Source organism: Cavia porcellus, unplaced genomic scaffold (assembly GCF_034190915.1).
Source record: "Cavia porcellus strain 051 isolate PalLab524CR breed Dunkin Hartley unplaced genomic scaffold, mCavPor4.1 scaffold_6, whole genome shotgun sequence".
In the NCBI taxonomy this organism is placed as follows: Eukaryota; Metazoa; Chordata; class Mammalia; order Rodentia; family Caviidae; genus Cavia; species Cavia porcellus.
The window spans coordinates 78,881,955-78,897,240 of record NW_026947489.1 but is presented as its reverse complement, the minus strand read 5'-3'; the positions used below and the strand labels follow the sequence as shown (position 1 = coordinate 78,897,240).

The following is a 15,286-nucleotide window of genomic DNA, read 5'->3' as shown; positions in this document are numbered from 1 at the left end:
AAATTTCTTTGTACTTCCTGATAATTCCCACCTCCTTGTTTTTTCTCCCCATATAATTTTTCATAGGGCCAATTTTATGAGTTTTGGTTGGTTGATTGGTTGGTTGTTTTTTGCTTGTTTTTGTTTTCATTTTTTGTCCTGGGGGTTGAACCAGGGCCTACTCACTAAGTTACATCCCCAGTATTAAATTACCATATTGCCCAGGCTGGACTGGAACTTGCAAGTCCTTTCTGCCTCAGCCTCCCAGAGTGCTGGGATTACAGATGCATTATTAGGTAATTATTTTTAGTTCCAATTTATTTTTTTCTTAAAGCCAGCCCTTCCACAAAGTGCACTTTTTTCTATCTGAAGTCCTCCTCCATCTTTAGACCTGCTAGTCAGCCACCTTCTTAAAGATCACTTTGAAACTATGGTAAGAATTTATCCTGTTGTTCTCTTGGTTCATTCTTGTTCTGTTCCCCTATGTTGAGGTAGCAAGGCTCTCCTAATAGTTTTCTGAGTATGTGAACAGTAAATTTTTGAGACATTTCATGTATGAAAATGTTTCATTCAATCTTCATACTTGATTTGTACTTTGCTAGGGAATATAATTTTGAAAGCTTTATTGCATTATTTTCTCTGAAAATTGAGATCTAAGTCACATGAAATAAATTTAGCTATTCTGAAATAATACAATTTGGCAATTTTGAACATATGCCTCAGGTTATGCAACAACCACCAAGACTTAATTTCTGAGATTTTCATAACTCTAAAAAGAAACTGCATATATCCATTAGTGGTCACTTCTTTCCTCTCTTCCAGTTGCCTGGCAACCCTTAATTTGCTTTCTGTCTCTATGAATTTGCCTATGCTAGACATTTCATATAATGGAGTATAAATTAGGTGGCCTTTGTGCCTGGCTTCTTTCACTTGGCAAAATGTTTTCAAGGTTCATTTGTGTTCTAACATACAGTAGAGTTCTCTCTCTCTCTCTCTCTCTCTCTCTCTCTCTCTTTCTTTCTCTCTCTCTCTCGCTCGCTCGCTGTCTATGTCTATGTATCTGTGGTACTAGGGAATTCAACTCAAGGCCTTGTACATGCTAGGCAAGTGCTCTACCTCTGAGCTACATCACCAGCCCAGTACTTTGTGTTTCTTTCATTCTTGCAGCTGAATTATTATATGGATATGTCACATTGTCTTTATCCATTTATCAGTTAGTAACTGTGGATTGTTTCCCTTTTTCTCTCTTGTTTTTGCTACTGTGATTGTGCTTCCTCCGTGATGATTTGTTTACAGATTTTGTGTGTGCTCTTAAATGGAATTACTTGGTGGCATTCAATTCTCTTAAGAGTGGAACTGCTAGGTCATATGGTAGTTAATTCTATGGTTAGTGTTTTTGTGCAAATGACTCCATTCTCTTCAGACTTCCAAGATTGCTGCAGTTGCTTATTCTGTGCATGTGAACTTTTTATTTTTGTTTTCTATTCAGAAGCTATAGAATCATCTCTTTATCCATAAAGCTGTGAAATTTCTTAATAATAAGCCTTTATATGGCTTTGCTTTCTTCCATTGAGCTAGGTATTTGCACGTCTTTTCAGTTGTGAAATTCAGGATCTAAAGTCCTGGATGGCTTCCCCCTTAGCATCAAGGCTGCTACTTATAGCTGTACAATTTGTCTGCTTCGCAAAGGTGTACTTTAGAGAGGAGAGTGAGGGCAAAATTGAACCCAGATTTCATTCACTGAACTATGTGCCTTAGTTTAGAGCTATCTATATCTGCTTGAACATCTTTTTTTCTTCACACTTCCTTTTCTGCTTGCCAACATATGTGCCCCGAGTGCATTCTCACATAGAAGGTGACTTTTTCCCATTTACACAAGGTAGTAGAAGCAGGTGGTGGCCCTCCCCTCCCCTTGCTATGTTCTTTCTTTGCAACTCTTAGTATTCAGGCATTGAATCTCCAAGATTCAGTCTTCAAAAATCCTATTTTCTCAGGCTATGGATGCAGTTTGGTGGTAGTGCTCTTGCCTAGCACTCTTGTGAGACCCTGAATTCAATCCTCAGCACTGAAAAAATGTTATATTTTCTAGCTTACTGTCTTTTTTGCTTCACTTTCTGAGGAATTCAGACTCTCTCAGCATTATCATCTAATGCTATTGACTTTTTTGTGTATCCACATCCTTGGATTTCTTTTTTTTATTTTAAAGAGAATAAAATCAAGTAAAATAAAACAGAATTTTAAAGCCAACAGAACAAACCAGTGTGACGCAGGACTTCAAAACAATAGGAAATCAACAGTAGTTACCATAATGCCTCTTGTTTTCAAAATAGCTGCAGATACCTTTAGACTTAGTAAAAATCAAACAAAACAGAACAGAATAGAACCAATAAAAACAAAAGAATGAATGCAATAAGAAAACTTCAAAATAAGATAATAGTAAATCCAACATGGCTACCATAATATATCTTGTTATCTTTGGAATAGCTGCCCATGCCATTGGGTAAAATAAAATCTAATATAAAAAAAAACAGAATAAAACATCCTTGGATTGCTAACAGTTTTCTAAATATTTGCTTTTATTCCATCATGTTCCTATTTCATCTTATAATTCTGAAGGCATTCATGATAATTATTTCTTGAAGTTTTCTTCTCTTTCTTCCTGTTTTAGTGTTGGATTTCATGTTTCATGCTAGAGATTTTCCTTAGATGTCTGGTAATCTACAATTGTTTGTATTTGAGAGTCAAACTAAAATTAATAAATAAGCAAACTAAAAGCTCTGGAGGAGGGATTTTTTTAACCAAGTTTCACTGTGTAATAGTCCAGTGGCCCTTGTGGAGAATTTCCAAGTCATACTCTCTCTGATTTCAGTATGACATTCTCTATCTCTCTGTTTCTCTCTGTGTGTCTCTCTCTGTCTGGGTCTGTTTGTCTGTCTGTCTGTCTGTCTGTCTGTCTGTCTCTCTCTCTCTCTCTTTCTCTCATGTCTGGAGTCCCCCGCACGCAGAGTAGATTCAGAGAGAACAATTAGAGGAGCTGTTACAGAAAGTCAGATGAGAGATGAGTGTGGTACCGGTGGAGATGGAGTAAAATATTCATGTGTACATAAGAGTTAGAATCAAAATATATCTTGACACTTTATGTATAGAATAAGAAAAAAACAGAAAAATCCAAGATTGAGTCTATGATTTGGAAGGACAGTGTTGCTGTCAACTAAAATATAAAATTTTATAGATAAGGCAGGCTTTGAAGCACTCAAAGGGAGATGAAGCGTTCAGATTTTGACATGCTGAGTTTGAGATGTGTATTATATATCTAGGTAGAGATAGGAATAGATAAATAGATAAATAAATATAAATTCCTTTCTGGGATGGAGACATAAAATTGGGATTCAGTTGATGAATAGGAGATTTGCAAAGTGGGAAGAGGTTGAGTAGAGACAATTTTTTAATCTTTATATTTTATTAGTATATATTTGTCATACATGTTGATCACATTCATCATAGAGAATTTGTACCTGTATGTAATATATCTTGATTTTTCTCTTTTTTCCCCATTCTCTTCCTCTCTCTTCAACCTTCCTTTTCCTCCCCATTTGCAAAAGCTTTGTTACCATTTTTCCCTCCCATTCTTTTATTTTCCTTCTCCCTTCCTTCCCTCCCCCTCTTATTCCCCTTCCCATTTAAACATGTTCTTCCTACTTCCCAATATCTATCTTCCATTTTGCTCCTTGTTTACCCTTTGGGTTTCTCGCACAAGACAAATAATGCAATATTTAAACTGTGTGTCCAATTTATTTCACTTACGGTTATAGTCTCAAGGTATATCCATTTTCCTATGAATAACTCATGTTTATCCTTTATGGCAGAATTATACTCCATTGTATATAAATATCACATTTTCTTTATCCTTTCATCTGTTGATGGGCAGGCATATGGATTGTTTCCAAGATTTAGCTATTATAAATTGTGCTGCTATAAACAAGAGTATGCATATATCACTGTAGTATGATGTTTTTAACTGTTTCGAGAAGATACCTAGAAAGAGAATAGATTGATTAAATGGAATCTCTACTTCTAGTTTCCGTTTGGTTTGTGTTTGTTTTTGTTGTGTTGTTTTTTGAGGGAGACCTGCACTATATAGTGTAGGCTGGCCTTAAACTCGTTTATGCAGCCCAGGCTAGCCTAGAACTCATGACAATCATTCTGCCTCAGTCTCCCAAGTGCTGGGTCCCAGCTTCAGTTTAGTTTTTTGAGAAATCTCCATACTGATTTCCATAGTGGTTGTACCAGTTTACACACCTAACAATGTAAAAGGATTCCTTTTCCCCTCAGCTTACTAACATTTGTGGTTGCTCATTCTCTTGATGATAGTCATTCTTTCTAGAAAGGCATGCAATCTCAGTGTTCGTTGAATTTGCATTTCTTGAATGACTAGTGAGATGTCGAACATCTTTTCATATATGTATTTGCTATTTGTACTTCTTCATCTGAGAAATGTTGTTGTTGTTGTTTCAGAAAGTCTCACTATGCAGCTCAGGTTGGCCTTGAACTCACAGTGACCATCCTGCCCCAGCCTCTTAAATTCTGGGATTACAGGCACGCACCATCACGCTCAGCTCTACTTATTTTAGATGCCCGGTTTTTGATAGGATCTTTAAAAATTTTGGGCATCTGAGTTTTTGACATTCTTTATATATTCTACATATTAGTCCTTTGAGAAGTAACTGATTAAAAAAACCTTTCTCATTCTGTGGATTATCTCCTCACTCTGTTCGTGCTTTCCTTTTGTGCAAGAGCTTTTCATTTTGATGTGCTCCCACTTGTTGACTGTAACATTTCCTATGTGATAAGAGTTTTGTTCATAATGTCTTTACCTACACCTATGCCTTCAACAGTTTTTTGTCTAGCTTCCAGCAGACGAAGTGTTTCAGTCTTAATATATAGATCTTTCATCCATTTTTATGTTAGTTTAGTGCTTGGTGAGAGATGCGAGTCTAGGTTTAACTTTTGCCTTGTGGAAAATCATTTTTCCCAGAATCATTTATTAAAGAATGTATCTTTCTTCCAGTGAAAGTGTTTGGCCTCTGTCAAAAACCAAGTATTTGAGTGTACTTGGAGTTGTTTTTGCATCTTGTACTTTTTTTCCATTGATCCTCAGGTCTGTTTTCTTTTGGCAATATAATGCTGTTTTTATCACTGTAGTTTTGCACTATAACTTCCAATTGGAGATTGTGATGCTCCCTGCCTTGCCCTTGATGTCCAGAATTGCTTTTGCTATTCTAGGTTTCTTCTGGTTCCATATGAATTTTAGGATTGTTTTCTCTAGTTCTGTGAGGTATGCTACTGATATTTTGATTGGATTTGCATTAAATCTGTATAGTGATTTTGAAAGTATGACCATTTTCATTACACTGGTTCTGCCTATCCAAGAACAGAGGATATCTTTCCATTTTCTGATTTCCTCTTTGATCTCTTTTTCAGAGTACTACAGTTTTCAATGAATAGGTCTTTTGCTACCTTTGTTAAACTGATTCTAAATATTTCATTTTTCTTGATGTTATTGTGAAAGGTATCGTTTCCCCAATTTCTCTCTCAGTGAGTTTATTATTCCTGTACAGGAATGCTATTGCTTCTTGAGTGTTGACTTTATCTCAGGCTACACTACTGAATTCAGTTGTTAATTTGGTTATTAATTTTGGTGGAGTTTTGGGGGGTCTTCTACGTAGATTATCATGCCATTCATCAACAAATAATGATCATTTAACTTTTCACTTTGCTATCTATATTCATTTTGTTTGTTTTTCTTATCTAATTGCTCTGGGTAATGTTTCCAGAACTATATTGAATACAGTGGTGATAGTGGACATATTTGTCTTATTCCTGACTTCAGAGTGAAAGCTTTCAGTGTTTGTCCATTTAGTATGATGCTGGCTGTTTGTTTGTCATAGATGGCTATTATCAGATTGAGATAAGGGCCATTTATTCCAATTTTCTGTAGGGTTTTTTTTTTCCTATCATGAATGGATGTTGGATTTTGTCAAATGCTTTCTCTGAACCTACTGAGATGATCATACGGTATTTGTCCTTGATTCTGTTAAGATGGTTTATTACACTTACTAATTTGCATACATTAAACCATCCCTGCATTCTTAGGATAAATCCTACTTGGTCATGGTGTATAATCTTTTTGATGATTTGCTGCACTCTGTTCCCCAATATCTTTTTGTTTTGTTTTTCAAACAGGGTCTTGCTACATAGTCCAGGCTGTCCTTGAACTCACTATGTAGCCCAGAGTGGCCTCAAACTTATTGGCAGTCCTCTTGCTTCAGCCTCCCAAATATTGGGATTACAGGCATGTACTACACACAGTTTGAGTTTGCCAGTTTCTTACTGAGGATTTTTGCATCTATCTTCGCTAAGGAGATTATCCTGTAGTTCTTTTTTGGTTGGCCCCTTCTCTGGGTTTGGTATCAGGACAATGCTTGCTTCCAGGAATGACTGTGAACAGTGCTTCTCTTTCAATTTCATTAAAGAGTTTAAGGAGTACTGGCATTAGATCATCTCTAAAATTCCTGTAAAATTCAGTTGTGAATCTGTCAGGACCTGGACTTTTTTTGTTGGTGGTAGTTTTTCTGTTACTTCTTCAATTTCACTGATACTAGATTATTTAGAATTTGTATATTTTCTCTTTTTAAAAATTTATTTATTTATTTATTTTGGTGCTGGGGATCAAACTCATGACCTTGCATTTGCCAAACAGGCACTTACGCCTTTGAGCTAAACCCCCAACCCCCTAATTTTTATATTTTCTTGATTCAGCTTTGGTAATTCATATGTATCTAGGAATCTGTTCATTTTTCCCTAAATTTTCCATTTCGTTAGAGTACAGTTTATTAAAGTAGATACTGATAATCTCTGGATTTCCGCAGGATCTATTGTGATTTCACTCTTCTTTTTTTTCCTAACTGCATGGTTTGGGGTCATTTCTTTCCTTTTTTGATAATGTTGGCTAAAGATCTGTCTATTTTATTCAATCTTTCAAAGAGTAAGCTCTTCAGTTCATTAATTCTTTGTATTGCTTTCTTAGTCTCCATTGCATTAATTTCTCCTCTGAACTTTATAATTTCTTCTCTCATATATGCTTTGGTTTTACTTGCTTTTCTTTTTCTAGATGTTTGAGGGTCAACTTTAGGTTATTTGCGCTCACTGTTTTTCTCATGTGAGAATTCATTGCTGTAAATTTCCCTTGTAATGCTGCTTTTATTGTGTCCCATAAATTCTGGTATGTCATATTGACATTATCATTTAATTATAGAAACTCTAATTCTTTTATTTCATGTGACTCATTGACTGTTCAGGAGAGTGTTATTTAATTTCCATGTGTTGGTGTGGCTTTTGTGATTTCTTTTGCCATTTGCACTATGATCCGATAACATGCATGAGATAATTTCAGTTCCTTTACATTTTCTTAACCATGGTCTATGAGCTAGTATGGGGAAAGTCCCATTTGCTGCTGAGAAGAGTGTATTGTGCTGTCGTTGGGTGGAACACTCTGCAGCTATTTACCAAGTCTATTCGTTCAAAGGTTTGGTCCAGCTCTGATATTTCTCTGTTGGTTTTTTGTCTAGTTGGTCTGTCTGTTTGTGACAGAGGGATATTGAGGTACCCTATTACAGTTATACTACTGTTTATCTGATTTTTCATATCTATTAGTATTTGTTTTATATAATTGGATGCCCTGGTATTTGGTGTATATTCACTTACGATAGCTCTCTTACACTGATCCCTTAATAAGTATGTAGTGACCTTCTTTGGTAGAGAAAAAAAGTTTAATGTCTTGACACAAATAGGACCAAAGAAATGGTACAGTAACTGGAGAGAGAAATGTGATCAAAGTTTTATTTTTTAGATAAGAGAGAGAATACCAGGTTTGATTCTTTTTTTTTTTTTAATGCTGAAGGTCAAACTCATGACCTTGTACTTCCCAGGAGTTTATGCTGCTGAGCTAAATCTCTGGCCCCAGGTTTGAAGGAACAAAAATATATGTATGTTAATCATCTAGAGAAAGATTATCTATTCTATCTCTTTCAGATTTTAATTTGATGCTTTCCAGAGCAAAATGCAAGTGTCCAGAAGGTTTAAAAAAATCCAGTCCTTTGGAATGACAGAAAAATATCATAAGCCTTTTATTTATAATGGCTTTATCTCATCAGAGTTTAATTTTTAGTTTTTGTTTATAAATTCTTTAAAATAAATAATTTATAAATATATAGACACATATTGGAATATGTGGTCAACATTTGTTATTGATAGAAGTATAATAGTCAAAAGTTTGGCAGTTACTGTATTAAACTATAAATTTCTAAGAGATAAATTGCTTACATTTCATACATTGATTTTAATTCATACATTTGATTAATAGCTATCCATAACGAAAAAATTAGTACCTGTAATGGTGCACAGAAATTATGCTTGCAAAGCCAGGTGTGATGGCCCATGGATACCTGTAATCTGGCACTTGGGAAGCTGAGCCAGAAGGCTTGCCACAAATTTGAGGCCAGCCTGAACTGCACAGCAAGACCCTATCAAAAAGAAACAAAATTAATTAATTAATTTAAAATAATTTTTTAAAAAGAAATTATGCTTGTAATAGGAATGAAACTAATGTACCTGGAAGAATGCAGTATGCATCTTGGAACCAACTTCCACCCAAACACTGATAACTCAAAAATGTGTTTTTTATCTCCCCATTCAACATTGACTCTTCCTGGAAAACCTGGGAGGCAGTACCTACAGAGCTTTTGGGAGCACATCACATTAATGGGGGCATATTAAACACCTGACTGTCATGGCATATGTAAGTTCCTCTGTCTACCTAGAAACTAATTGAGCCAGGTGTGGCGGTTCATGCCTGTAATCTCAGCACTCAAGACATTGAGGCAGGAGGATCGACAAGAGTTTGAGGCTATCCTAGCCTGCATAGTGAGTTCAAGGCCAGCCTAGACTACAAAATGAAAACTTGTCTCCAAAAAATTGCAATTTTCACACACATATTCTTTTAAGTATGTGTTATTGTGTGGATATTCAGTCCATTCTGTATGGCAGCAATGTTAGGGAGCGATTTAAGGAATGTGAAGCAATAAAAGCAAAAGAGCTAAAACTAAAAGAACGATGGGGAGGAGCATTCAAGAAAAGCTGTTGACTGGTTCACTGGTAGCTGAAAAGAACAGCTACATTTCAGCTTTTGTACTTGAAACTTAAATACTTCTTTCTTTTTGCTTTGCTCATCTTTGCTAATTACCTATAATTCCTAAAGGATTTAACTTAACCCAGTGTTAAAGCACAGATCCATAAATGGAGTTTTAATTTTAAAATATTCTTTTTATAGCCTAATGTTTCCAACATAGTGAATTCCCTATGTAATTAAAAGTTTGATTAAACTAGAACCTACAAAAGTATCATAATAAACAATTTCTGCAGAGATCCCTGAACAAATTCATAGCTTGGCCAAGAAATCTTTATAGTCTAGATGTATTCAAATGATTTATTTTAACCTTTGCTAAAGCAAAGCAAAACAATAAGCATATACAAGAAATAAAAATAGTATATCTACTTGAAAGAATTGGGAATTGCTAAGCATGGAACCCTTAGGGTCTGTCCTCTGCCAACTTGAAAAAAGCTGGCATCTGTTCCACCACAAGAGGATGGTAGTGTTCAACTGTTAACAGAGAAACCACAGAGTGCCAGACTTTCTAAGTGTGGTTATGAGAGCCATAGCAAAAATCAATCTCTTAAAGGACAAGGAAACAGGAGCCACATCCCAGACAGGTCTGGAACTTTTGTCCCTGACAACAATAAGACCGGAAATAAGCTACCAGATCTTAAAAAAGAAAGCAATCTCTCTCCCCATCCTGGTGTCCTTGAATCACTATGGAGATGACTTCAGATAAGGGGTCTTTGGATAATAAGCTAAGAACACTTTGGCAGGTATGACGGTACTGAGATCCTAACCAGCATTCAGAAAAGACATAATTAAAGCTTGAGGAACAGAACTGTTCCATCTCAAAAAATTAGAACTGGTTTTAGGAGTCTCCTAGGCTAAACTTGTATTTTATTTAGATTTGTAACACTGGAACATTAAGATAATCAAAGTAATCTTTGAAAACCTATAGCATTACACTTTAAAGTTTCCAGGAAGTTAACTAGTACCAGGAGACAGCAGTATAATAAATGAACTCTCAATATTTTATGTATTTTGACTGATCTAATTATGCTCATAAACTGAGATGAATTAAGTATATTAAATATGTTCTCATGACCAGCATCTGTTTCTGTCTTTGTGATAATTGTCACTAATGTTGTTGAGCTTTAATCTGGAAAACTTTCATTATTTGAAAACTAAATTATTCCTTTATTTAATGTTATTTTAATTTAACATTTATTAAACTTAAAATTGAATGAGAAGACAGTGTCTCTGTGTTAAAAGAACTTTTAAAACATTAATTGCATCCACACGTTTTAAAGTCATCTTCAAATAAAAACAGAACTTGTATATGTTGTCCATGTTTTATGTGTCTTTCCTATCACATATTGTAACTTTCATTGTAGTAATATATTCAAAGCCAAAGGAAAGCTAAATCTAATGCAGGAAATCTTTGTGTTGGTAGACAGGAAACCAAATGGGTTCTGATAATAGGTAATTATCATTATTGTTTTTTTGTGTGTTTTGTTTTTTTATCTTTTTATCAGTATCAGGGATCAAACTCACGACTGCCTGCTTGCAAGGCAGGCGCTTATGCCGCTGAGCTAAACCTCCAGCCCAATTATCATTATGGTTAATACATTATGCATAGACTTTATATTTAAAACATTTACTCAGTTATATTTAATGTTTAAATCAGCAAATATTTAAATCAATTTAAATCAGCAAATATTTATTTGGTTAGACATGAAGAATAACAAAACTGGATAAAACATAGATGTGAGGATAGGATATTCATGAGAGAAGGAGGGTAATTAGTATTTTTGAGCAGCTACTCTGCAATAGATCTTTCTGACTGTCCTCACCACAATCCTGAAGTATTATCTGTATTTTATGGGGAAAAAAACTTAGCTTCAGAGATACTGAATAGTATGCTGAAGGTCACAAAATTATTTGAGATAGAGTCAAGATCAGAACCCAGATCTATTCAATGCTAAGGTATAGACTTTTTCAATGGGACTATTCTGTTGGAATATTAGTCACTGACTCCTAAGAAAAATAATTTTTATGAATGGCAGTTTAGTAATTTTTGGTTTAACAAATGTACTACATAGTAATGGCCTATATGGAACTATATAGTGATGGGCAGTAACTATATATATATATTTTTTTCTTTTTTTTCAACAAAGAAGTAGTTGAGCTTTTATTAGGTCTGACTAGAAGTGGAGTATAGGGAGGCAGGCAAAGTGACATACTGGTAGCTGATTGGAGGAGTGTCAGTGCATGTGGGAAGGAAGAGGAGGTTTTATTCTGGGCTGAGGGAAGAAGCAGGAAGTTGATATGCTATTGTTTTGGGGGTCTCTCAGCCAAGTTGGACCACTGCCATGATGACTCGGAGGATTCCACATGGGTGAAAACCCATCAATATATATTTATACACAACTAATTCTTTGTTAATTACTGTATAATACTTGATTAGATTAATATATTAAAGTGTATCTATTCATATTCTTATAATTACATATTTACACAAGATTTGCTATGGTTTTGACTCAAAACTAATTTTAATTATAATATTGGAATTTATTTTAGTAATAAAAGTACAAAATTATTCACACTAACCTTTTTTCTCTTGACACAGATCATTCTCGAATTGAAGTATGGAAATTTGGAAATATTGTTATCGAACTCCTGTACCACTGGTTGCACATCTGTTCAGCTCTCATAAAGCTAACCCAAAAACTGGACGGTTCTATTAGACCTCCATTTCCCTCCAAGTCTGACCAACATATGTATGCCAAAATGCCAGGGGAAACTTGATCAGGAAAATCCTAGCAGAATTGGTACTCTATTTAGGATACAGTGCTTTGATAATGTCCATTGCTGTTAACTTTAAAATATCTTCAAGTGCAAAGAGTGAAGTTTAGACATATTTGGGACCTAGACATTTCCTTTAGTACTTTTTAAAATCAGAAGTGCTACCTATGCAGAAATTTTGTCTAAGAAATAATCCGGTTAAGGTAACTACAACCAAATGTATTTAAGAGTATTATAAAATATGTTTGAAGTCCCCTTTGTGATGTGAGCTTTGGATATGCCAAAGAGACTACAATAGTTGATTGGGTATTTTTCACTCTTTTGTGGTACAAACTACAGAAAACTGTGGATTTATATAAAAATACCGGGTTTTTATTTTTTAAATCAAAAGAGTACCAAATAATAAAAATTTTAAGAAATACACTTGAAATTGTTTTCCTAATTTCTAAAGACTTAATCTGAGTACCATCTCTTCCGCTTCTCCCCCCTCCCCTTTCCTTAAGAACTTAAAAGTTATTTTAATAAACAGAAATTCTTGTGGGAAACTGTTGGGCCATGACTTACAGAAAAACAAAAACAGTGTTTTGTTTTGTTTCATTGGTACCAGGGATCAAACTCACGACTGCACATTTGCATGGCAGGCCAAAAACTGTTTTTAAAAAATGACAAAAACCTCTCAAGTTTGAGAACTACAAAAAAATTTGTTTTAAAGCTTCTTATTATGACAAACTTTGCTGCTCTATTGTGAGATTTCATCTTTGCAATAAGGTATCTGATGATGGAGTCCATTTTTAATAAAATTTTGGGAAATTAAACTTTATTTTATTAGAGTGACAAAATGCAATGTGTTCCAAAAATCTTATAATTGGAGATCGAAAGTCCCTTTTTAACCTTTTCTGATAAGATTGCACTGTTATTACCAGCCCTCATCTTCTGGATGATCTCAGGCCAGTTTTAACCTATCAGCCTCTTTGTATTTGATGGAGGACATCTTTGGGCATTTGCAGCAACATTTCTAGGAGCAATGTTCTTGATATTAAATTGATAGCCATATATCCTGATGGCTTCAGAACAAGCTTATAAGAACTCACTGTGAATACAAATAACATTTAAGGCAGCAAGGGAAAAGATTTTGCAGAATGCTCCCTATTTAACCATTATCATGGAAATTAAGTTAACTAAATGACCTCTAGCTGCATAACAAATAACATGCATTTGCATGACATTTTAACTTGAAGTGTTTTCACCCACTAGCTCATTTGATCCTTCAATAATCTATAAAGTAGATATTCGTGATACTATATTTTATAAGTGAGGAAACAATCTCAAAAAATGCGCTGTCAAGTTCATACAGCTAGGAAGGAGCAGGGTAAGAAGCATCCATGAACCCTAACGTCTAGTTTATTTATTGCCTTTGCCAGCCCCCCCGACATCTCACTAACACTTTCCAATTTTTGAGTCTTGCTGTGTAGGTCAGCCTGGCCTTGAACTGACAGTGATCCTCCTGTTTCAGCCTCCTGAATGCTGGGATTACAGGCATGCAGCACAATGCCAGACTTCTAAATGTACCAGGCTAATGACCGTACTATCTTTTATAAAATACTTTGAAATTAAGTAACTAACAACTCACATTAGTTGAAGCTTTTAGACTTATTAGGCTAGTGTATACACCATCAGTTTTTTTGAAACTGCTGCAAAATTAAACAATGAGGGACTGGGAATTTAGCTCAGTGGCATAAGCACCTGCGTGGCAAGTATGACAAGCCAAATTGGTTGAATTATAAACTATCATATCAGGTAAAATACCATTCTTCGATATCTAGAACTTGCTTTTTTAATGAAAAGGATGTTATCTGTACTTGAGAAGAATTTTGATACAGGTTATATCTAAATCTGTTTATTTCACTGTTAAAAGGGCATCATGGTGTTACTTCCAACCATGTTTTTTTGATGAAAATGTGTACTTAAGCATAACGGTAGCCAGCAGGGCATCTCAGTACTTGTGCTGAGTTAATATAGGAAGCAATCTTTTTGTTCACCTACTTGGTACAGTGAACAGCAAGTTATACAAAGTGTAGATGGGTAAATTTTATCCACATTATGTGCTGTTACATTTCTGTGTCACATGAAAATCCACTTTTATAATTTTGAGAGAGGTTGACAGTAAGCTATCAGGTGATTCAGCTGCCAATGATGACTTGGATCATGTAAAACAAAGAAGTTAGCAAGATATGACAGGTATAGAAATACAGAATGAAGACTGATTCAGATGTAGAAGAAAACAATAATGCAGATAAATATTTGACAGCCAAAATACTACAAAATGGTCCCATATACCTGAACATTCCATATACCTGAACATTAGAAATAGGTCAGAAAATGTTAATAGGTTCTTGCCAGAATGATACCTGTTAAGACAGACTACTAATATTACAATTCAGTGTTGGAAATTGTTTACTACAGAAGATATGCTACAAGATGTTTTGAAAATCATTAATAATGAAATACAAGTAAAACATTCTGTATGCAGAAATAGTAATACTCAAAAATATATTTATCATGATATCTCACATCCAAACCAGAAGCCTTGGAAGCAAGACTATTGTTCCAATCGTCAGAATCTAAAGGATCTATGGAAAAGTGACAGATGCGGCACTGAGAATTTTAGAACAATAAGGACTCTCAAGAAATGTGACTTCTTTCAAAATTACCTACAAAAGACCATCCAGCCAATAAAGAAAAAAGAAAAAAATTGAACAATTTGGCTATACTCAGAATCTGTCAGAGGGTCCATTTTTAGAACAGTTCATCCCAGTACAGCATATGGCACATGGACAGTTAGGTACCAGTCTACGGTGAGCTTGCCAGCTTTGTTCATCAGAAGGACAGTGGCTGTTAGAGCACAAGGCAAAGGGAGGAGGCAGCCCTTTCAACCAGGTCTAAGTATTTGCACAAGTAGGCCACTGGGTGCTCCCAGGGGCTGACAGTCTGAGTAAACATGATTGTATTTGTGACCTAAAGATTTTATAGAAGGGATTGTTTAGGTCCATGCAGGTGTACCAGCAACCTATAGGTAGCAGAAGACTGAGGCGATGTATATAGAGGGCAATCGTGCTGGCACTGGCAGCTTGGAGATCTTGAGCTGGCTTTACAGACAGAAGAGGTATATTTTAGCAGTTTGACAGTCTATGCTGTTTGCTCAGATGACTCTGACAGAGCTGAAAGGGACTGATACAGACTGTCTCAGAATGGCCAAATCTATTGTCAGAGCCTCCCTGAAAATAGTGG

General features: G+C 35.2%; 1 protein-coding gene across 4 annotated transcripts in view; it reads left to right on the top strand.

Moving 5' to 3' along the window:
* The window catches only part of Efcab5 (EF-hand calcium binding domain 5), a 170,982-nt gene extending 158,561 nt beyond the window's left edge, over positions 1-12,421 (top strand). For 3 of the 4 annotated variants that reach the window (XM_063251107.1, XM_063251105.1, XM_063251106.1), the window contains one exon: positions 11,823-12,421. In XM_063251107.1, coding sequence (XP_063107177.1) covers positions 11,823-12,001 — 179 coding nt within the window. In that variant the 3' untranslated portion in view covers positions 12,002-12,421. The remainder of the gene's footprint in view (positions 1-11,822) is intronic. The other variant, XR_010048216.1, reaches the window with a different exon arrangement.
* Positions 12,422-15,286: the final 2,865 nt, after the last annotated feature.